General features: G+C 37.0%; 1 protein-coding gene across 6 annotated transcripts in view; it reads right to left on the reverse strand.

Moving 5' to 3' along the window:
* LOC131064720 (protein THALLO) overlaps positions 1 to 22,814 on the reverse strand; it is a 64,854-nt gene that overhangs the window by 36,362 nt on the left and 5,678 nt on the right. For all 6 annotated transcript variants that reach the window (XM_057998967.2, XM_057998968.2, XM_057998966.2 and 3 more), the window contains 2 exons: positions 22,554 to 22,715; positions 22,301 to 22,467 (listed from right to left, as the gene is read on the reverse strand). In XM_057998967.2, the coding sequence (XP_057854950.2) occupies positions 22,301 to 22,467; positions 22,554 to 22,715 (329 nt within the window). The remainder of the gene's footprint in view (positions 1 to 22,300; positions 22,468 to 22,553; positions 22,716 to 22,814) is intronic.

Raw genomic sequence — 22,814 nt, forward strand, 5'->3', positions numbered from 1 at the left:
TGTTTGGAGCAAAATCCTGTAATTAAGAGGGTCGCAACTTCAACATGACCTGCAAACATTTTTCCCTCGTGGAAGCAAACAAAAAAACACCTCCATTCCTTCACAGCAGGCTCCCAAGATGACGATTTCTCAAATTAATAATTGCAAAAATCTGTAATTTCAAGTTGTGAATATCTGCATGAGGGTTCGAACGGTTAATATAGGGAGAACTCTGCTATTTCCAACCTCATTTAACCTCCCACAACGCCTTAAATCTGGCCAATAACAAATAGTGGTGTTGACCTCTACATGGTCTATTGAGTAAAAAGAAGGGCTTGCGATTCCCTTGAAGCGAACCCAACAAATAAACACACAATCTTTTCTGATGTAACATTATTTTCTTCAAAAATCTGTTATCCTTGAACCATTAAATGTACCTGGATAAACTTCTCAAACATTGAACCTGCAATTAATTACATTCAACACCAAAGGTGATCCTTGAATGGAATCACTAATGGCAAAATGAGGGTTTTCATCCCCATTTCAAATTCTTCAATTCACTGTCGATCCTTGGATGGAACTGCTCTAATGAAGGCAGAAGGTTTTCATCCTCAACTTCTGCCTTCCTTATTTCCATTGGGGTTTTCGTCCTCAACTTCTGCCATCCAGATTTTCATTGGGGTTATTGTCCTGCTGGTAGGAATTTGGCCACAAGCACAAATCTCAAAAAGAGAAATTATCAATCTTCGGAACCAATTCCTTTCATCTCCTCAGCCTCCTTTTATAGCCTCTAGTAGAACTGTTAGAATATTTAATCTTTACTTGGCTTAGGTTTATTTGTATTTAATTTGGGATATTCCTTTGGAATCCCTACATGTAATTTGTCCTCTAGTTCATGTGTGAGAACAAGTCATTTCTTTTATTTTTCTTTATTAAGGAATTTTAAATTTCCTCCATAAGATGATGTGGACACATGGCACACACATTTTATGAATGGTGGCATTCATAGATTTGAGAGTTACTTTGTAACTCCTCTCCTCATCTCTATTTAAGAGATGTCTCCTCTCTCATTTCTTCTTAATGACATTATTGTAAAGAGATTCTTGCTCCCCCTCTCTCTCTCATTTTAGGCATTGCCTCATTCATAATAACACAAGGGGTTTTTCTTTACTTTTCCCCTTTCGAAAGTTCTTGTGCCTCCTTCACATTTGGGTGATTACTACAAGGTTTTTGCATTTCTCTTGGTAACATTTACTTCATCAATAAACTTAATTGGATTTTGTTTTTCTTTCCTTGCTCTTGTATTTCCTTTCATGGTATCAGAGCAGGTTTCTAATCCTTGTTTCAAGTTGAGATTGATGAAGGTTACCATTCTGTGGAGTTCACCTTCTTGGAGGCATTCTTGAAAAGGAGAAGTTCTTTCTCTAATATTTTCTATTGTGCAAGTTTTAGTTTTAGTTTTAATTTTTTTTTTGTTTTTTTCAAACTTGTTAACAAGTTTGCATGCAGGTTTAATCTTCTTAAATTCTAGTTTTAAAAAAAAAAAAAAGCTTTGGAAGGCTTGCCACCAAAGTTTCTTCTTTTGGGTTAAAAGTTGTGGTTTTGGAAGGCTTGCCGCCAAAACATTTTCCATTATTCAGCTGCTCTCTGATTTGCTTGCAGGTTAATATTGATTTATATATTTTCTAACTATTTCTGTTTGCAGATTCAAAGAACTATTTTAGTTCCTCTCTGATTAAATCTGTTTAAAATAATTTTAATTAAAGTTTTGTTTCGCTTACAAAAGACTAACTCAATCATCTGGGTTACATATCTATCTTTGTCTGTACATATGATAAATCTTTCGCAGCTTGTATCTAAAGCTTGCTTTGATTAATTCCTAAATCTTAGTTTGCTCTACTCTAATATACGATTCCTCTTATCTTCAAATCTTTTCCTGTGCTCTCCTTGCACACTTCTGAAACCATTTTACCTACATTTGAGTTGGTAATTTGTTTGTTTTTTCTGCTTATCGTCCCTCCCTGCACAACATCTTAGCACCAAATCTTTGTCGTAACGTCCCTCCTTGCACAGTATCTCAGCACCAAACTCTGTTTATTTTGGTTTATCTCTGTCGTAACATATAGTTTTGTATCATAATTTATGTATTGATTTGTTCTAACGTTTTATTTATCTTTGGCTTTACTACGTTTCATTTAACTTAATTCAGAAAAAGTCAAAGGATAAATCCTTCTCTCGTATATCATAAGGTTTAAAAATTTAACTTTAAAATTCTAAGGTTTCTTTGTCTTACATGTAATAAGGCTAGTTAACTTTTTTGAAATAATAGTTTAGCTCTTTAAAATTAAGTAAAGTTTATTATTATTTAATGTAAAAGTTTTAATCTTTAAAAAGTTTAGTTTCCTTTAAAAGTTTAGTTTAGTTTTATAAAAGTTTATTTAAAACTAAAGTTTCGTTGAGTTCATTTTATTTTTATTTTTTTTAATAATATTTAAAGTTTTAAATAAAGTTATTAATATAAAAAAAAATTATTTTGTTATTATAAAGATTTAAAGTTTTTTTAATATAAGTTTGTTTAATTAAAATTTGAGTTTTTTTTTAAATTTAAATTTGTTATTAAAAAAATTGAAAATAATATTTCTTAATAAAAAAAATTTAATTATTAAAATTTTTGATGTGAATGTCCCTAATGGGAAATTACATGATGTTCTTTATGTTCCTGAATTAAAACCAAATTTGCTTTCAGTTGCTAGACTTTGTCAAGATTATAAGATTAACTTTTATAGGGGCATGTGTTATATCATTGCTCCAAAAACTAATCATGTTATTGCTACTGCTAAAATGGATACTGATAACTTATTCAAGTTCTATGAATTTACTCCTACAAAGTATTCCTTGCTTACTACTATTGATTTTACTATATAGCATGAAAGACTTGGCCATCTCAATTGTGATTATATTTCATTGATACAAAAAGAAAATATGGTTGATGAATTGCCTACTATTTTTCCTTCTCAAATTGTTTGCAATGGTTGTATGAGTGGTAAAATGCATAGGGAACCCTTTCCTCATGGTCAATCTTGGAGGGCATGTACTAAATTGCATCTAGTTCATAGTGATCTCTTGGGTCCTGTTGATGTGTTTTTTATGCACATAACATTTCAGAATAAAATACCAAGGTAATTGACCCTCTCTTGAACAAAATCACCTCACATGCTAAGAATGAGATCAACTAAAATGATTCCAAGGCTTCTACATGTCAGGTCTTGACGAGTGGGTAACTCAATGGTCAATGTGAATTGTTGTGTTCACTTAGGGACTTACGCAAATGTTTGGATTATCATGAATGATGCGGAATAGGTGTGCTGACAACTTAAGATTTATCAATATGGCTCTGAATTTAATTCTTACTAAAAAATGGACAAAAGGAATAAGGTTCAGGAAATCTATTCTAAGCCTAGGAATGTAGGAAATGATGAACAAATCTAGTGGAATCAAACTAGGCAAGGTCTCACAAACAAGTATTGACACAAGCTTAGTGCAATCGTCTAAGGTATACTTCAAGATTTCCAAGCTATCACCATCAAACGTAGACACCATCCAAGTTGATGCTTGTCAACAGACGCGTAATAGTTGAAGTTAAGCTTACTCAAATTTCCAGTTGACCACAAAGCGCACTCACCAGTGGCAAGAGGCTAGTGGTATGGATTAAGGATTCCACACAAACAAATTCAACAAATCTTCCACTCAATCTAACATACATGAAAATATATTCTAATCTAACTTAGAGGAATTGAAAACCATGAATGCAAATACAACACTTGAAGAGCAAAATCACCAACAATTGAACAATGATTATGATTTATATAGCTGCAACATATACCAACAATTCTATAAAAACTCTCTTACAAATGAGAGACAAGGAGGCATATATAGAGTCTCTTACAAAATGGAGGGCCAAGATTGATCCAAGATCAACGGTTGAGATCATGCCAACAATACCCTAGAATTTCCCTAATTAGGGTTCACATCAAAAATGGCGCCACCAACATATGGCCCAATGAAAAGATACCTAGTCATCAAACAGGGAATCTTCAAGAAGATTCCTCCCTGCATTTCTCTCTCTCCTAGCATACTCCAAGAATCTAGCCAATACTTGAATCTAACTCCTCCATGGAAATGCTAGGCAAGGTATCCTGTTGTAAATCAATCACGTCCAGTGAATCCGAGCAAGCATCCAAAGTGTTCTCCCAATCTGGCACGAGCTTCTACGAACTATGAACGTGAATCAACAAAGAGACCAAGTCGTCTATCTAACTCTTCTTCAAAGAGTCCAACTGGCAAAAATACATATATTTCATCTTGTCTCTTAATTCGGCTAAGTGTAAACCACTAGCATCACTAACATCAACACCCAATAATTCCTCAATCGAGGCAAGGATCTTCAACTGAATGTCCTGAATCAATCCTTCCATCTCCACACAACTCGACTAAGCCTTCTCATAAGTTGATTTCTTCACGGCTAATGAACATTATCAGCCATGGAAATCGTATATGTCTCCACTGTGCACAATGTTCTCGCTGACCAAGGTGGAATTAGGAATCTTCTTCAAAGCCTTGAGGCGTGGAATAGTCTTCTCTTGAATAGGCCAGAATTCTTCCCAAACTCCCTCCAAATACTGGATTCTGAATACGAGCCATGTTGTCCTATCATATGTATGGACAAATTGAGTAAGGAAATCATATGCTTGCTTTCTTGTACTCTCAATCCACTTTTCCACCTCCGAGAGTGTATCTCTCGCTGCCTCATAGTGTGAATGCATTCCATGGTCAACTACAATAGGGGAAATAAGGGTGGGATTTTCACGCCTTATCCCTGCAATATACTCTCTAAATCTAATATTCTCTTCTCTGTACCTTTATTTCTCCGCAATCTCTCTGTCTAACCTTGCATCGATTGGCTTGAGATTTTCACCAACCTCTTGAAATTCTTGCTTTCAGGATGTACGACCAAGGGCAACTGAAGTGATCTGGAAATCCATAGGAGTAGCAATGTCCGTTGTCACGCCTGCAATAGGAACAGCAATCTGCGCAATCCGCATTCCTGTCTCATCTCTAGCTATGTGTGACAAAATCTCCGCTCTCTTGGGCTCTTTCTCCTCAGCACTCCTAGCTAGGTAGTCATCAATGTTGTCAATAGGTTGTACCTCTATCATCTTCTTGCTTTTCTCCATCTCATCAGCCAATCAAGAATAGCGGCCATCTCCATACCATCATCGAGACATACTTCTCGATCAAGCCCTCTCAATGCCGAGATAACATCATCATCATCATCAGGATTATTCTTGGTCTAATCATATACCTCATTTCCCAAACTAACTTCCAAAAGGACAGTAGGGGATCCCGGCTAATCATCATTCTCATTTGGAGGTGCAGATGTCGCTGTGGCATGTAACTCCTGAGTATTCCCTGGTAGTATTACTGTGTTGGAACACTGTTGGGTTTCCTTGAACTGTTATGTTATTTCAATCACTTTGATGGATGGGACACTGAGAGGTGGTGAAGGAATGATAGGTGGAGGAATGATAGTCTTATGTTTCTTCTTCACCTCCTCAATCTTCTTCCCTCTGGCCTTGACTTCTCCTGGCGTGTTCTTCCTTCTCTTAGGAGCTTGACTCTCTTCGTCTACATGACATCACTGATAGTCCTCTGATCATCCTCTGAAGTAGACTCTTCCGGCTTCATCCTTTCATAAATGAAGGGAACACCCATATCAACTAACTTGTTCATCTGTATATCTACCCATGCACGGGAGAAACTCAAGACCTCTCCCATCAATACATTCAGGTCAATCTCTTCAGACTTTGACCAATTTGGCAATAAGATTGCCTTCTTCATTTCACTCTCATATTGTGGATGCATATGATCTTTGTTATCTAACACTTGATCAGGAATGAGGAAAAGTCCACACTTCCTCATGAAATCCACTAACATTCTAGACCACATTCTTCTCTTCACTGCTTGCTCGTCCATCAGGTTGGCCCAATAATCTTCTATGTCAACTTTGTGAATGAACTTCTCTCCCCTGATCCTTCCAACTTTCTTGTCTGGATCAAATCTTTCTCTTTTCTTGTATGTAGCAAATCAATAGAATGCAAGCTCCTCACTCACAGTGCTGGCGGCTAAGGTAAACCTCTGACGTCTTCCAAACTGAAATAGGAAATGCCATGCCTCTCTTGTGCTTCTCTCTTTGAATGGCATCAAACTCTAGAAGCTGTCTCACCACTTCCAACAAGATCATTATGTCGATCAGATACCTAGGAAGTCTGTAGGGTTCAAATTGAAACCCATGAATCTTAAGGTACGTGAAAGTGGGAAACTGAATATACCACAATCCATATTTCTCTATTAGCTCTGTTGCCTCCTTGGACAATCTTCTGTGAATCCCGCCTTGCAGGATCTGCGTGATGTACATAGTGAATGCATCATTCACTCTCTTATAGTTTTCAATTCTATACATGCTCAACTGGAGGTAGCATTCATGACTCCTGAATTGTCCTTGCCCATTGCCGACTTCACCTTTGCATATCAATCCTCTGTATGAAACAAACCGTGCAAGCAGGTATACCAAGTAAGAAGTCATGGCGAATGACTTGGACCGCTCTACATTCCTCAGCTGAAAATCCAGATTGTCACTTATAATCTTTGACCAATTTAGCAATGTTCCTCTAAGACAATCCTGGATGAAGTAGAACATCCATCCATCGAAAATTGCTCCCTGCGACATCCCCATCACTCTATTGAGTAGGAATATCAAATCACTATACTCCTCTTTGAAGTCCATGCACATGAGTGTCTTGGGTGCCTTGGAATGATGAGACTTAGGTTCAATCATCCACTCTTTGTTTATCATATTCTTGCATGCACCCATCTCCTTCGTGTATCTATTTGTATATTCATCCTTGGTCACATCCTTCATATCTGTTCTGCATGGAATTCCAAACACCTCAGCAATAGCATCCTCAGCAAGGTAGGCAATAACAACGCCCTTAGGAGTCTTGATCATTCGCATAAGCGGCTCATAACATCGTGCACACTCCAAGATAAGTTCACTGCACTATATGGACTGTGGAAATCCAGCGGCATGAAAAATACCACTCTTCATAATGTTCGCATATGCTAGGGAAGGAGCTTGATCACCGACTCCGAACATCCACTGTTGCATCTGGTCGAAGTCTAGGAAATACATGTTTGTATCTGTGATCATCTTGAGCTCTGGATAAAATCTAATCTCCAGCATCTTCAATAGTTCTTTCCTCTCCTTAAAATCTGGACTTCGACATCGTACCTGTACGAAGCTTGAAGTTAGACTTAAGAAAATAAATAATGCTCTTGATAAAATTCCTATCTTTCGAAAAGATTTTAGCTAATGAGAACATACAGTCAGGAAAATAATCCATTCTCTTTGTGGATTTTAACAATTACATTCAAAATGTGACAGCACTAGGGCATGGAAACCCTCTATAAAATTCATTAATACCTCCTTATGCTTGGAAATTATGAAAACTAAAAATGCAAAGGAGTATACCGGATCAACGATGACTAAGGAAAGGAGTGAAAGGTTGTGTTTTCACACAAGGTATGTCTAAGGACACCTTCCACAGTCAACAATGGAGGTCTAAATCTGAAGACAACCTACAACTAATAAATTAACTTCAAAAAAAATGCTGCAATCCTTCAAAATATGCACAAACTCGATAAAAAAATCAGTTTGAATGATGAAAACAATCATATCCAGGAATGTGTGGCTGGCAAAAAATAAACTTCTGAGGACAAATCTGAAAATTAATTACTTCAGACTTACCAGCACCTTGCAAAGTAGTTAAAAATCCCTGAAAATGATAGAAAATGACTAAGGAATCAGCTCCAAGCAAAATCGCCAAAGTGGTTAGGTGGCTGGAAATGAAAATTTCTGAGGACAACTGTCTACAATGGAGTTTTCAGACCTGCAACAGCGATAAAATGGTCTGAAAATTGCACTCAAAACTCCACAAAACACCTCCAAATGCAAATCACCTAAGTTGGAATGGCTAGGCAAAAATGATTAAAGTCTGAGAATTAATGGGCAGCCATTAATGGAGGTCAAATCTCAAGACAACCTCAGATCTGAAGCGAATCAGCAAGTAGGAACAATGGCAACCACCAAATATGCATGGAAATCCACCAAAATGTGGCACCAAACCTCTCCAAATAAAAAACGAAATTTCTCCAATTATGGCGCCAAACAGACAAGTCTGAAAATGTCTTCAATGGTAGCTCGGATTTGCAACAATGGAGGTTGGAACAACAAGCAAAAAAAATGGAGGAGAAAATCGCCTAACTCCCAAACAGCAAAAATCGCCACCTTCACCAAAAATCGCCAAATTTGAAAAAAAACAACAAACTTGGAAAAATCGCTAAATTTGGAAATGGTCTTCAATGGCAGAAAGGGAATGAATAGCCAAGCTGGAAAAAATGGAAGAGGAAAGAAATCCTCAATCCAACACTTCACTTCAACACTTTGCCAAAATTCTCCAATAAGGGAGAAAAATCGTCTTTCATGGAGACAACTGGCAGATTTAATAATAAAATAATGTTGGAAACTCCTCTCTTATACTTGTTTTTACCTCTCACTTTCACCACAAGCAATGTGGGATAAAACACTTGCTTATATACTTGTTTGGTAAAAAAACTAACTTGCTTCTAGAAGGTTAAAATTTTTAGTTTTTGAGATAATAAGTTGTGATAAATTTTTGAGATAATAACAATGATGCATTGTGCTCTAATGGTGTTCACTTGAGTTATTTTTCAAAACTTGCATGGTTTCACCTTCCTCACTTAAGAGTAGAAGTAGAGTAGTGCTTTGATTTCAATGGAGAATATAATGGTGTTTGATGAATTTCCACGGTTCATACCTTTTACATCTTGGTGATTATAAGTTGCAGTGTAAAGTTAACCTGAGCCACTAAATTTGTGCTAAATTCGATTGTGGATAGTTATTTGGATTGCGTCATTTTGGGTATTCAAATGCACTTTCTCGATGTGAAAACCCTTCACCATCATTGGAAGATTGCACCAGTTCTTGTGGAGTTGTAGTTAATCTTGGCGAAGCAGAACTTGGTTTATTTAGAATTCGTCCATTAGAGCACTATCTATTGATATCACTGCCCTTAAGAGTAGATTTAGATCCCTCTAACCCTTTCCCCTTTAATTTCAATTCATTCAATGTAGAAACATCACAGAATTGCTATATCTGATGATGAAGTTCCAGCTACAACAAAGAAGTGAAAGAATGATCCAAACGTAAGTCCCCTTGGATTACCAACAAACATCAAAGCCAAACAAGCCTATATCCATCTGAAAGTCGCTAGTACACAGTTGGAACCTTGGAGTCAATGTATGATCTTCCTACAATCTTAGCATACATTTGATTTTGATCAAGAGAGGATAAGGTGACCGTTGGGAAACTTTATTCTGTGTTGGTGTGGTCACAAAACACATGTCAACACGTAGCACATACAGCATGAAGAATACACTTGGATTCACTTAAGTCATGAGGCATACACATGAATATACATAGCATATAAAGCATGAAGCATACACATGAATTCACTTAAGTCATGTGAATACATGCAAAGCATAAAGCATGAAGCATACACATGAATTCACTTAAGTCACGAAACATACATGTCAATACACATAGCACATAAAGCATGAAGCATACATGTGAATACATATAGCACATAAAGCATGAAGCATCAATACATGTAAGGCATAATTGTATGGCACTATAAAGCATCCACATAAGGCATGAAGTATAAATAGACATCGGGCATGAAGCCATATAAATACATGCCAAATATGAAGGATACATTTGAAAGGCACACACATATAGGAGTGCAATGTTGGGTGATTTGATTTTACTCCACTTAAGAACAGTTAACCATAATGGTATGGTATGGCAGTTAACAAATGCAACAAATTAGAGTTAGGGTTACATCTTACCAAATAAATATTTCAACAATAATGCAATCCTGAATTTGAATCCTGCAACCACACATGAGCAACATATGCAATATACATACATATATATATACATATAAATATAATCATTAGGGTTAGGCAAGATCGCATCATATTCATAGAGTACAAGCAAACTAGTTTTCGGGCGAAGAGACATGATGGGTCTACCTGAAGCCATTTCTACACCAAGCCCAAGAGTGGATGCCTACCACAGCCCTCTTGCTTGCTTGGCGGATTGCACCTACTTTCCCCAACCATGTCTCGTCTCCCTATAGACAGTTGCCATCTTGTGGAGTTGGCTACTTACGAGCCTGTTCATCACCCTCCTCTTAAACCTCAAGCCCTCTTCCACAAGATGGATTTCTGGCAGCATGCATATCTATTTACTACCATGAAGGCATACACTTAAGCATTAATCTTACTAAGCATCAGCCACATAAAGATATGTATATATAAGGAATTGACAAATTGTTGGTTGAAAATTTTGTACACCTGGGAGATATGCAAAATTGTGGTTTCAGCCATGGTGTGTGAGTATGATACTCTCCTAATTTAGGGAAGGCTCCCCCTATCTACAAACTAAACTAATCTAATATGAGTGAAACAGCAGTCTTTCTTCTTCTTTCAAGAAAAACTATACTCTTTTCTCTTCACAGAAAAGTAATAGCAATTGGAAATAAATAACAGCACATACAGAAATGAGACTTTTTTGTAGGATTTTTGGAACATAAAGGGAAGCAAAGTTTCCATGAAAGCACGAAGACCTCTGTCACTTCCCCGAGACAAAAAAACATAAAGAAAGCTCAAAGTCTTCAACTATCTATTCTCCTATCAGCCTTTTTAGATGATTTTCTAGTAACCAAGCACAGTATGTAGCAGCTCAAAGTCTAACTACACGATGCACCTCTTATGCACAAACATAGGAAATAAAAGTAGCACAAAGTCTGCAAGTTACCCCTTTGCTTGAACGTCCTACAATAGTTTCAGACGTGACAAGCAGCTCAAAGTCTGCAGTATCAAATCTTAAAACCAATTTAAAACTTCAAACACAATAAGAAGCTCAAAGTCTGCAAGATCGAACTTGAATCCCTCTTGTATAACACTTCAAAACTCACAATCAATCTCCAAAAAATGTCGTCACATAACACCTTGAATCAACACAAAGTTTGAAAGCAATTTGCCTCTTTTAATTGATTGCAATCTGATTTACAACTAAGCTCAAAGTGTACATACAAATTGGCAGTCTTGTTGCATTGCCAAAATATAAAAATTACAATAGATCCCCTCAAGTTTTTATAGGAGAGAAGCCTTGAGAAAAAGGTGGGAGGATCCTAAATAACTTGAGAAATTCTCTCAACCACCATGACTTATTCCAACTACAATCCTAATCTAACTCAACTTGTAGTTGCTTTACATGTAATTACATTTTACAAAAATGCAAGTAAAGTGACACTTGCAATTACAAATTTGACATTACATGTAATTTGTCAAAACAAAATTACAAATGCATAACTAATCTAAGTGTCCAAAGTCACGACTCCAACTGCATCATCCTTTGTTTGTGATGATCTTCATGCCGCTTGAAGTATTCTGGATTGGTGAAGACATCTTGAACCGGAACGAGAATTTGCATCCTTAATGATCTTTGTGTCTATTGTGACGTTTTCACACATCGCCCCATTGCAAATGGGGACCCCTGCTTTTTTGCTTTCTAGGGTTTGTTTTTAGGTCTTTTAGGGTTTTGTCTATTAGCCTTTAGCTTTTGAGTGTCGCCAAGGGGATCACTTGGATAGCAAGTTCTGCTTGAGTTAGGTCAGGTTGGTAAGTGGCTAAATCTGATGTCCTGATACTGAAATTTGGCTAAGTCTGAGAGTCCTGATCCTGAAAATTGGCTAAGTCTGGAATGCCCTGATCTTGAAATTTGACTAAGTCTGGAAACTGAAAAACCTCAAAAAACTAGATTTTGCAATATAACTCCTGGAGGTCTGAAACCACTCTCAAACATCCTGAAAGTATATATGGAATATAACTTAAAGTATAAGAAAGAAGTTCCTTCTATCTTTCTTCTTTCTTATACTTAAATGTTATATTCCATAAAAATTATCCTGACGAAGAGTTCAAAAAGTCAAATTTCGCTCCTAACCCTTGCTGAGGATCTAGAGCAAATTTCGCTCCTGACCCTCTCAGGAGGTCCAAGGCGAATCTCGCCCCTGACCCTTCCAAAGGGTCCAAGGCGAAAATCAACCTAGGACTCATTCCTGGCCTTATTTGACCAAATTTTGATTTGCAAAGCATTTTGTTTGGACTTTGAGATTGATTGAACACCTTGAAGAAAATAATGAATTTTGGCCAAGATTGGGAATTTCGCTCCTGACCCTTGCTAAGGGTCCAGAGCGAAATTCATTATGGACTTCATTTGCCAACTTGCTTGAATTTGAAATCTTGTTCCTGGCTTCGAAAATGATCTTACCTTGCCCTGTGAAGTGGTTTGAAACTAAAAGATTGAGCAATTTAGCCTAGATTGTAAATTTCGCTCCTGACCCTTGCTGAGGGTCCAGAGTGAAAATGTTGTTCAAGTTTATTTCTCGCTAATTTTGGCTAACTCGTTTTGTGCAGGGTTTTCCAGAGAGAAGATTGGACGTTACTGGATGCATTTGAAAGTTTGAAAGTTTGAAAAATGGTGAATTTTGGGCAACAAAGATAAAAATCGCACCTGACCCTCACTGAAGGACTAGAGCGATTTTCTTTATATGCACCATTTTGTGACCTTTCTTGGACTTGAACTCTTATTCATGGCATGTAACAAGGTGAAATCTTCCCTAGCAAGGACATTTTGTGATGAAAGGTGAAGCATTTTGGCCTAGAGGGCAAAATTCGCTCCTGTCCCTCACTGAAGGTCTGGAGCTTGATTTTCAAATTTGCACTGTTTTTGCAGGATCAAAGTAATTTTATGATTGGAAGAGATCGAGGAAAGCATGTTTTGTGCGTTGAATATAATTTGAGTAGTCAGCAAAGGAGGAAATCAACCCAAATGACAAAAGGCGCTCCTGTCCCTTGCTGAAGGTCCAGAGCAATTTTCTAAAAAGTGCAATTTTCTTGCAAGGACGAAGCGAGTTTTGTGAGTGAAATGAATGGAAGGAGGCGTGTTTTGCCCGTTGAAGATAATTTGGAGGGCTAACAAAGGACGGATAAACTTGAAATTGCAAAATCGCTCCTGTCCCTCTCCAAGGGACCAGGGCGAAAAACCTAATATCCAGTCCTTCTCGCCAAGTTTGGACAAATCTAAGCCAAGGCGCAAGTTTGAAATGATGTTTAAAATGCCTTGAAGTGGAATTGAGATGCAAGGATTACAAATTTTGATGACAATTTGCAAATTCGCTCCTGTCCCTCTCCAAGGGTCCAGGGCGAAATTTCTAAGTGTGCCCACTTTCCTTGCATTTCGAGATAACTTTTTGTTTCCAAGACACAAAAGGGAGTGAAGAATGATGTTCTACGCCTTGAGGGTAATTTGAAGGTTGAAGTGACTAAGAATTTGTGCAAAGGACTCGAAGCGCTCCTGTCCCTCACTGAAGGACCATGGCGATTTTTACAAAACCAATAACTTTCCTCCAAGATTACGCTAAGGCGAGGTTGTGCAAAGGTGGAAAGGGTCTTCTAAAGCATAGTGAACAAAGATTTGACTTCAAAACTTGATAATCCTAGGCCTAAACACAAAAGTCGCCCCTGTCCCTCACTGGAGGCCCAGAGCGAAAGTCTTTGAAACACCTATTTTGCCTTGCAAAAAAGCAAACTAAACGTATATGGAATAGATGAGAGAGATCATTACTTACCCCACAATGAGAGTTGGCAATTAAAGGATGAAAGATTAAGAGCAAAAGTGAAAAGGCGCTCCTGTCCCTCTCCAATGGTCCAAGGCGAAAAAGGTCCTAATGCACTTCCTTCCTAGAGATCAAGTGAAGTTAAACTCAAAACTCCAATTAAAAATGCCATTTTAAATGCCTAGATGAAGTTTTGGACAGGAAAAATGAGGAATGCAAGGCCAAAATTGAAAGTTCGCTCCTGTCCCTCTCCAAGGGTCCAGGGTGAAGTTAATGGCATTCTTTATTTTTTTTATCATATTTGAGCGTTGATATCTTCCAAATTGCATTAGATGCCAAATTGCTAACTTCGAAATATTTGGAAAAATTAAATTAAATTGGCATTTAATAAATTAATTTTGAGCCTTAAAAAACCGAACTTTTATTGTTAAGGCATTTAAAATTAATTTTTATTAAATTAAGATTAAATATGGAGCGCACAAGGCCTTATTTTCACTTATTTTGCCAAGTCGGCCCCCCTTTTTTTTTGGAAATTTATTTATTTTTAACCTCTTTTTGCCAAGTCGGCCTAGAGGGAGCAAAGGGGTGAGCGCTCTATATATTGGAGGTGTTTTTTCACAATTCAAATCATTCAATCATCCTTTCAAGTGCAAATTTGGAGAGCTAATTGAAGGTGCGAAATCTAGCTGGAGTGGAGCGAATTTCTACTAAGTGTGGAGACTAAGGAGGGCAAAATTCATCTTGAAGGCTATTGGAGAGGCGAATTTCTTGCTAGATTGGAGGATAATTTCCAGATGTTTTGAAGGTATTTGAAGGCGAATTTCCAGATTTTTGAAGAGGCTAGTGGAGTTTATTCTTTTCCAAGCTAGAGGAGGCATAATTCATCCAAGGGAGGACTATAATCTAAGCTTGTCCATCAAAATCCGGTTTTCTTTCATCTTTTGCCAAGGTTTTGTAGTTAAGCAATCAAAGAGGAGGTATGGCGAAATCATCTTAACACCATTGTTGAAGATTTGAATTTTGAGCATTTGTTTTGAAAAATCTAAATATTGCATAGTTAATTAGGAAATGATAACTCAAGATTTATCATGAAGTTTCCTAATTAAAATCTTAAATCTTCCTTTTAAGTTTAATTTCTAGACTTCAAGATATGTTACTAATTTTGAAATGTTGTGTAGGTATCAAGATGGCGACTCCCAAGGCTGAAGATCTAGAGGTCGGCAGGCTCTCATCAAAGAAGATCCGGTCTAGGACAGAGATGATCTCCTCCAGCTCAGTATCATCAAAGAAGATCAAGGATGGATAAGGGCGACCTCCTCCAGTCTAGCATCGACAAGGACGGCCTTCTTCGGTCAAAGCACCATCATGACTAACCTCTTCCAATCCAGCGTTCCAAGGCGAGGAACATCATCATCCTGCAAATCAAGGTCACAAGAAGTCAAAGCAAAGGGTTCGTTGAAGAAGCAGATAATTCCAGAAGAGTTAATTAAAGCTAACTTCTCAACATTACCAAATTGAGTATCAACCACGTGCCAAATGAGGTGGCATCCCAGTCATCACTCCTCCAGTCGGATTGATCCACCTCATCATGTCCAGATTCAATGTACCTAACTCATGGGCGATGGCACAAACTTCGATGTACCTACCCCAGCTATCCATTGGTTGAATTTTCCAGAGAAGACATGTGTCCAATTAATACAATTTTATCATTGGTCAAGCATTAAATGTTATGTAATGGTTGTAACAAACCCTAATTAGGGTTTTCATTATTGAATCTCGGCCATTGATCTCAAATTGATCTTAGCCATCGAATTGTATTGAGGGCACTATATAAGCCCTAGCATTTCATTTGTAAAGGCTAATAGAATAGAGTTAGTGAATAGAGAGTACTTAGAAGGTGATTAGTCAGTTAATAGTATAGCAATTAGAGTAGAGCAGAGAGAGAAGGCAAAGATTGTTGCCAAGATGTTGTTGTAAAAGACTTGTAACTTCATTGAAGAAATGGTGAAATTTATGGGTCGATTCGACAATTTGCATGGTCTCTATACTTCTCATATTTGATTTCGTGTTATTAAATGAGTGGAAGAAATGTGCTTGATTGATGGTGAAATTCGTATATCCATACTACTAGCAGTTTGTTGATTGCAGACTTGCCTTGCGTAGTCAACTGGAATCATTTAGCTTAAGCTTAAACTTCAATTGTCGCTTCTTCATTGATATGCATCAGCCTGATGGTGTCTATGCCTGCAGTGATGATTTGAACATCATAAAGCTTTCCTTCGAAGATCGCACTAACCTTGTGGAGATGGTCCTGGGATGTCAAAACAAGACTTAGTCAAAATTTCATCAAAGATCATTCATTGCTCTTACATTCTTAGTGTTAGGATTAGATCCTTTCCCCGCCCTCGTCTTTTTTCCTTTTTTCAAATCTAAGGCAGTAAAATCCTGTGTTCCAGCAATATTCAAAGCAAATCAAAAGTTCACTCATCAAGTGTAAGTCCCCTTGTGATTCCAGCAAATAACATCATACCACAAAGAGCTTATCCACACGCAGAGATCCTACAACGAAGAACCTTGAAGTCATCCTGATTGATCCTTTTTGCGATATCTTCAGCATTCCGAGACTTTACTCAAGAGAGGATAAGGTACCTTTAGGTATTTTATTCTGTGTTTGATAGTGTACAAAATACACATCAACAGTGTCCTTGGTCAACAAACTTCAACCTTATCTTCTTGCTTGGGGTAGTACTAGCTTTTCAGGAGGGAAGTCTTTTGCAAGGCTGAAGTAAGAAACCTATCTCTATCTTGAAAGCATTCTATGCTCTCAACCATGAATTTTTGTTGCATCTCTTCTTTGTATCATCCTCCAATCTTAGAATCTGCTTGCAGAATAAGGCCCATGCCTTAATTACTGATTTGGTAGGTCGTGTGCAAACAAGACTGACATGGGCAGGGATAAATTGATGCAAAAATGGGCTCACAAGTGAATTTTGGGTTCTGGGAACTGCATTACATGTGCGGAAAAACAAGAGCATTAACTTGTAATTGCGGAGAACAAACATGCAACTTCATGTGTGTAATGGATAACCACAAGTTTGCACTTGTAATTGGACCTTTAAGACTCATTTTCAAGTGTTTTTTGAGTGCATTTTGGACCAATTTCGGGTTCTAGAAGGCTGACTGCAAGTGAAGACACAACTGCAATTGGGTTTTGAAATTTTGACTACAAGTAGACTTTAAGTGGGAAAAATGAATGAAGGTGAAATGAATGGATGAAATGGGGTTTTGACATGAGGGGAAAATGGAAAGAATGATACCAAGCGGTAATGGCAAACTTGGAAAATGGGAAAAAAATCTTGTTTGCAATCATATTTGTAAAACCCGAAATCAAATGAATGGGAAAAATCTGAAAGAGGGGAAAATCATGCAAATTTACAAATTGCATTCAAAGAACTTATCCATTTGGGAAGATCACTTAGAAACCCGAATCCTTGCTTGGTCAAAGGCCCTAGACCAACACAAATGAGCTAGGGAAGAACTGAAATGCTCCATAAATAGACATGCTGAAAACCCTTGGCAGCCAAAAACGGATTTTGATTCAACCTCCTCCTTCAAAAACGGCATCCAAGGAGGACAAAGAACGGGTCAATACGCCTAGCAAACCCACGTATGGAAGCAAAGAGATGAATCGCTTCGGTTAGAAGACCAAAACCGCCTCCATACATGCTGCAAAAACGGATTGAAAGGAGGCAAAAAACGTGGCAAAAGGGCCACGACTTGTTGGTTTAAAGCCCCTAAGAAAGGGCAAAAACGAGGCAAGAAAACCATCAAAAATGGAAGCAAGATCTCTCACGCCTCTTTCCCTCAACACTTGGCACCATCAAATCCGGATTCAAAGCTGAAGAAAAGGATTCAAACCCTTCAAAAACGAACTCCTTGGAGAAAAACTCAGGTCAGGTTCTTGGGAAGAAGAAACAAGATAAAGAAGCTTGCAAAAGACATGTAATCGGGTTTTAAAAACCCTTTTTCAAGTTTTAATTGTTTCACTTTTTCAACTCCCAAGGCAAATTTGGGTTTTAGAGGAAGAAGAGCAAAAAGAAACAAAAAAACAACTTGTAATAGGGAAATAAAATCCCCATTACAAGTTTAAAAAAACACAACTTAAAAGAAATAGAAACTTAAAAACTTGTAATAGGGAAATAAAATTCCCATTACAAGTAAAAATAAAACATTAAAGACTTAAAAAACTCAAAAAGACTTGTAATACGGAAATAAAATCCCTATTACAACTAAATACAACACATAAAAACTTGTAATAGGGAAATAAAATCCCTATTACAACTTAAAATCACTTAAGTAGGAACTTTTAAAAGAAATTACAAGTTTTTTTTAAACTTAAAATTTTAAATTCACTTGCAATTTGTCCAAAAAGTTCCTACAATGACTTAAAAGACATAAAAAGCAAGGGGGAAATAAAAAGTTAAGTTACAAGTGACAAGTTTAAAATAAAGTGCACTTGTAATTGTTTTAAAATTTCCCACCTACAGTCAGGAAGAAAAAACATAGCAAACAAACTCGAAACGCAATGAAATTTGAAACATGAATCGAAGATGGACCGAAGATCAATCCAAGTCAACAAAAAGCAAAAATTTTGCCTCGGGAAGCCTGCCTTAGAGTAAAATCTTCAACCTGCTGTGACTGCTCTGAAACCCGAAATTGCACAAAAAACTAGAAAAATGAAAACCAAAAGTCACCAAAACTTGGACAATGATGGCAAAGACACCCCCCAATGATTTGACACTAGCAAATATGAGTTTTGCACCTCGTAAAACGTTCCTTAGAGACAAAAATGACACATTTTGAGCAAAAATTTGTAGGGGTTGTCACATTTTTGAAAATCAAAAAATGAGGACAACACAAATATATGTGAGTATTGTTTATACCATGATATTGGACGAAATGGTTAGATTGAAGTCTCTCAACTGCTATTTATTGATGGACTATGTGACCTTGTTTGATCTGATGTCAACTGCTGGATTCGATGCTATTGTTGCAGTCTGAGTGATGCTGGAAGTTCGATCTGCCTTGTGATTTGATTGATTGCTGATCTACTAATATTAATATTGATGTTTCTGAAGATGTGTTTTTGGATGATTCCTAATGACCCTTCTTGGAAACCAATCTTTGTCCTTTATACCTTCTCACACGTTGAAGAGGCATGTCTCTTCCAAAAGGGCAACAACTTGCAACGGATATTTTTCATGCCCTTTGACTCTTCACTAATTGCACCACTTAAAAAATTCTTATCAAACTTGTTAATCCTTGATTCATAGGTTAAGTGAGACCTGTGGTTTATCACTGGTATGAAGCTTGCATCAAGTCAGCTTCCCTTATGATGCATTTGTTCCTCTTGTGACAACGGAATATTCATATTAAGGTTTGTTGTGTTTTCTCTATCCGTGAGTTCCTCTGTTCACACAACTTCTAGAGTGGATGCAATTCGCAACCTTCACTCACGGTTTCTTGTATCATCAGCGGCTCTTCCTTTGGCATTGGACGGAAGGTTCTACGTGGAGAGAAGCAATAGCAATATGTATTTCTGGTTGAGAGAAAAATGTGAGTAAATCTTGGTGCATGAGTTTCTAGAATAGAGGACTCATTTGGAGTTCGTTGTTCTCCCCTAACTGAACATGGTTGTGAGCTAAACCCTTGTTTTGTTTGATTGTAAAACGTTTTCTGATCACTGAAATTGTGAAGTCTTACAGGTGTAAGACAATTTCATGCTTTGGTCTTTGTTGTTCTTTTGACGTTAGGTCGATGTTATGACAAAGGAGGCACACAAAGAAGTAGATAAGACGCAAAAAAAATTGGAATTTCAACCTTCACTTCAACGTGGCAAAAGAGTCCATACTTCAAGGATTTGGTGACAGTGTTGACAATTGCAAGGAAAGGGTACAAACAACCCCCTCCAAAAGACTTAAATGGGAGGTTAATCCAAGATGTTATTACAAATGTAAAGATGACTGTGAAAGACAAAAAAAAAAGCAATGTCAAAAGTTTGGATCCGCCATTCTTTCAAATGGGTTTACGGATATGTAAAGAACCACACCCTCATCAATCTTTTGGTAGCTTCAAATGGTGAGCTGATTTTTAAGTCTACTAATGTCCCCAACAAAATAAAGAATGCAAAAACTGAGTTTGATGTTACAGGAGATTGTTTTAGAGGTGTGCACACAAAATGTTATGCAAGTTGTCATTGACAATGTAACAACATACATGGCAGTCAAAAGATTACTTCATGAGAGGCACTTGATACTCTTTTAGAGTACCTTATGCAGCTTGATACCTTGACTTATATTTGGAGGACTAGGAAAAATTGATTGGGTGAGGCCAATTGAAGGTGCAAAAAACATCACTAAATATATTTATAATCCCCCTTGGGTTCTCAACTTGATGAGAGATCACACCAAAGGGAAAGGGCTTGTGCCATCAAGTGTCACAAGGTCTGCAACTAGTTTTCTAATGTTGCAAAGCATTTCTACTTCATTAATAACCTTGAAGCAAAATGTTTGTGAGTCAAGCATGCTTAGACTAACATATTCAAAGAAAGTTGATGGAGAAGAACTACAAAGACAGTTTTTGATGATGGCTTTGGGAAGAAAGCAACAAAGATCATCAAGATAAATTCAAACATCAATTTAAATTTCAAGTTAAATTCTTTAATTGAAAATTTTAAAGGAATGTATTTTAATTGTAAGTTTCTAATTTTTAATTTGTTTGTACTTTATAGGTGCCAAAGACTTTGGTGCGGGTTTTGCACTTGATGAATGGGAAGCAAAACCCAATAGGATACACTTATGAGGCCATCCAAAACTATTACAAAGGGGATACAAGTAGATATGTCGTCATTTGGGAGATCATTGATCACAAGTGGACCAATCAACTCCACCAACCCATTCATGTAGCAAGGTACCACCTCAACCCCAAGTTTTTCTTCTCCAATAGCTACCTTATTATTTCCAAATTGTAGAGTTATAAGCAAGCTAGGGAAACTTTTTCCTTTGCCACTAGCTATTTGAAGAAAATCCACCCATACACAAATGAACAAAAATTGAAGTCTTATATCTCAAAAATTACAAATTACAAATTAGAAATTACAATTATTAATAAGATAGTGCTTGCAAACTCTTGAATATCTTATTTGCAAATTCTTGGAGGGAAGATTGGAGTGAGAATACTCCAAATCTCCAAATTAAGCCCTCCAAATTTTGTCCCAACCTTGTAGTGCTTCTTGTTGTGAACACAATTGGAGTTTGTGTGACGCTATTCACAAGAAAAAGTGCAATAGGTTGACTCAACAATGCTTCAATGTTTGCACTTTTGCTCCATTCGACCATTTTTTAGCAAGAATCTAGTTTTTGAGCAGCACAGATTCTTTTTATTTGTGTTCTTTCCACCAGATGCTGCCTACGATGAAGCATTCATCTGAGAAATTTATCCATCTCAAGCTAGATTCTTGCTCCAAAATGATTGAATGTTTGAGTAGCACAAATTCTTTTTTATTTGTGTTCTTTCCAACAGATGCTGACAATGATGAAGCCTATTTTCACATGGATTGCTGCCCAAATAGTTCAGGAGTTTCTAGATCTTGGGAATTATACCCTTACAAGGACCATGAGACTTACTGGAGCTGCAGCCCGACATGGAGGGTTGTCTAACAATTTGGGACCTCTGTTATTTTGGAGTTTAGGGAGGGCATAATTTGGGAGCTTAAAAATACAGCTTGTGAGATACACCTTTACAAGGGTTACTAGGCAGCTGATGAAGTTCTACCTGGTTCAAAAATTGTTTTCACAGTGAAGCTTATGAAGAATATGATTGGTCAGCACGTCTTGTTGTCTGTTTTGTTTTTTGTGTTAGTAAACATTAAGAGAGGGTGTTGGAAATTAAGGTTTGAAATTTGTAATAAAATCGCCTTAGGGACTTGGTGATGTTAGTTTTGTGTTAGTTGTTGGGGACTTAGTTTCCCATATGGAAGTCTTGATAAGTTATATGGGATCCAATGACTTAAAAGTATTTGTGTATTATACTTTGTAATGTATTACTGAGTAACTTAATATTTTAAATTCATGTTATCGGTGATATTAAGGTTAATATATTTCAGATTCTGCACTACCACTTACAACAATTTAAACAAAAATTTATAAAGACCAGCAAAGCAGTTTATTACTTTTGTAACAGAATAAACTGAATTCCCAATATTTAAACAGCCAATAAAGCATTACATAGTGTATCGGACAATATATAGAGAGACTTGAGCCAGTTTTATTCAAACTAAATAAAACTTGAGGCAATTACACATAAAGGATGCCAAACATCAGCAATTATCAAATAGCATCAGGAATACTATTCTAAATAAAAGCAATTTATGTCAGTTGTACCTCATAACAACTTCCATCTGCTGTTCTTTTGACAAAGCATTGATATCCTTCTTGACTTCCTCAAATGTTACAATTTTATCATCATCAACTTGCTTTCCTGGATCTCCACTTGAAGGTTCCTTTAATTTTTTCCGCCCATGCCCCCTTTCCTGCCGTTTAACAGCTTCCTGGTTGAAAGATCAACATAAACAAATAGTAAGAGAAAAAGAAGAACAATGAATAAGCTTCACCCCACATAGAAAATTTGGTTTACTTGTAGTGTTTCTTCATGGGCATCTGAATCAGAATCACTTGCATCTTCATCATCCTCATCTATACCAAAGTCTTCAGGCCGAAGTGATTCTGCCTTTTTCCTTTGTAATCTTAGTACTTCAGCCTCCTCCTCTGCAGGTAACTCTTCATCACTAGATTGGATCTAATAATAAAACAGCATACAAGATGCATTAGTATGGCATACAAAATATGAAAAATCGAAAAACAGTTTCTAAAATTTTAGCCTTTTCTTTATAATTCA

This window comes from Cryptomeria japonica, chromosome 8 (genome assembly GCF_030272615.1).
Source record: "Cryptomeria japonica chromosome 8, Sugi_1.0, whole genome shotgun sequence".
NCBI lineage: Eukaryota > Viridiplantae > Streptophyta > Pinopsida > Cupressales > Cupressaceae > Cryptomeria > Cryptomeria japonica.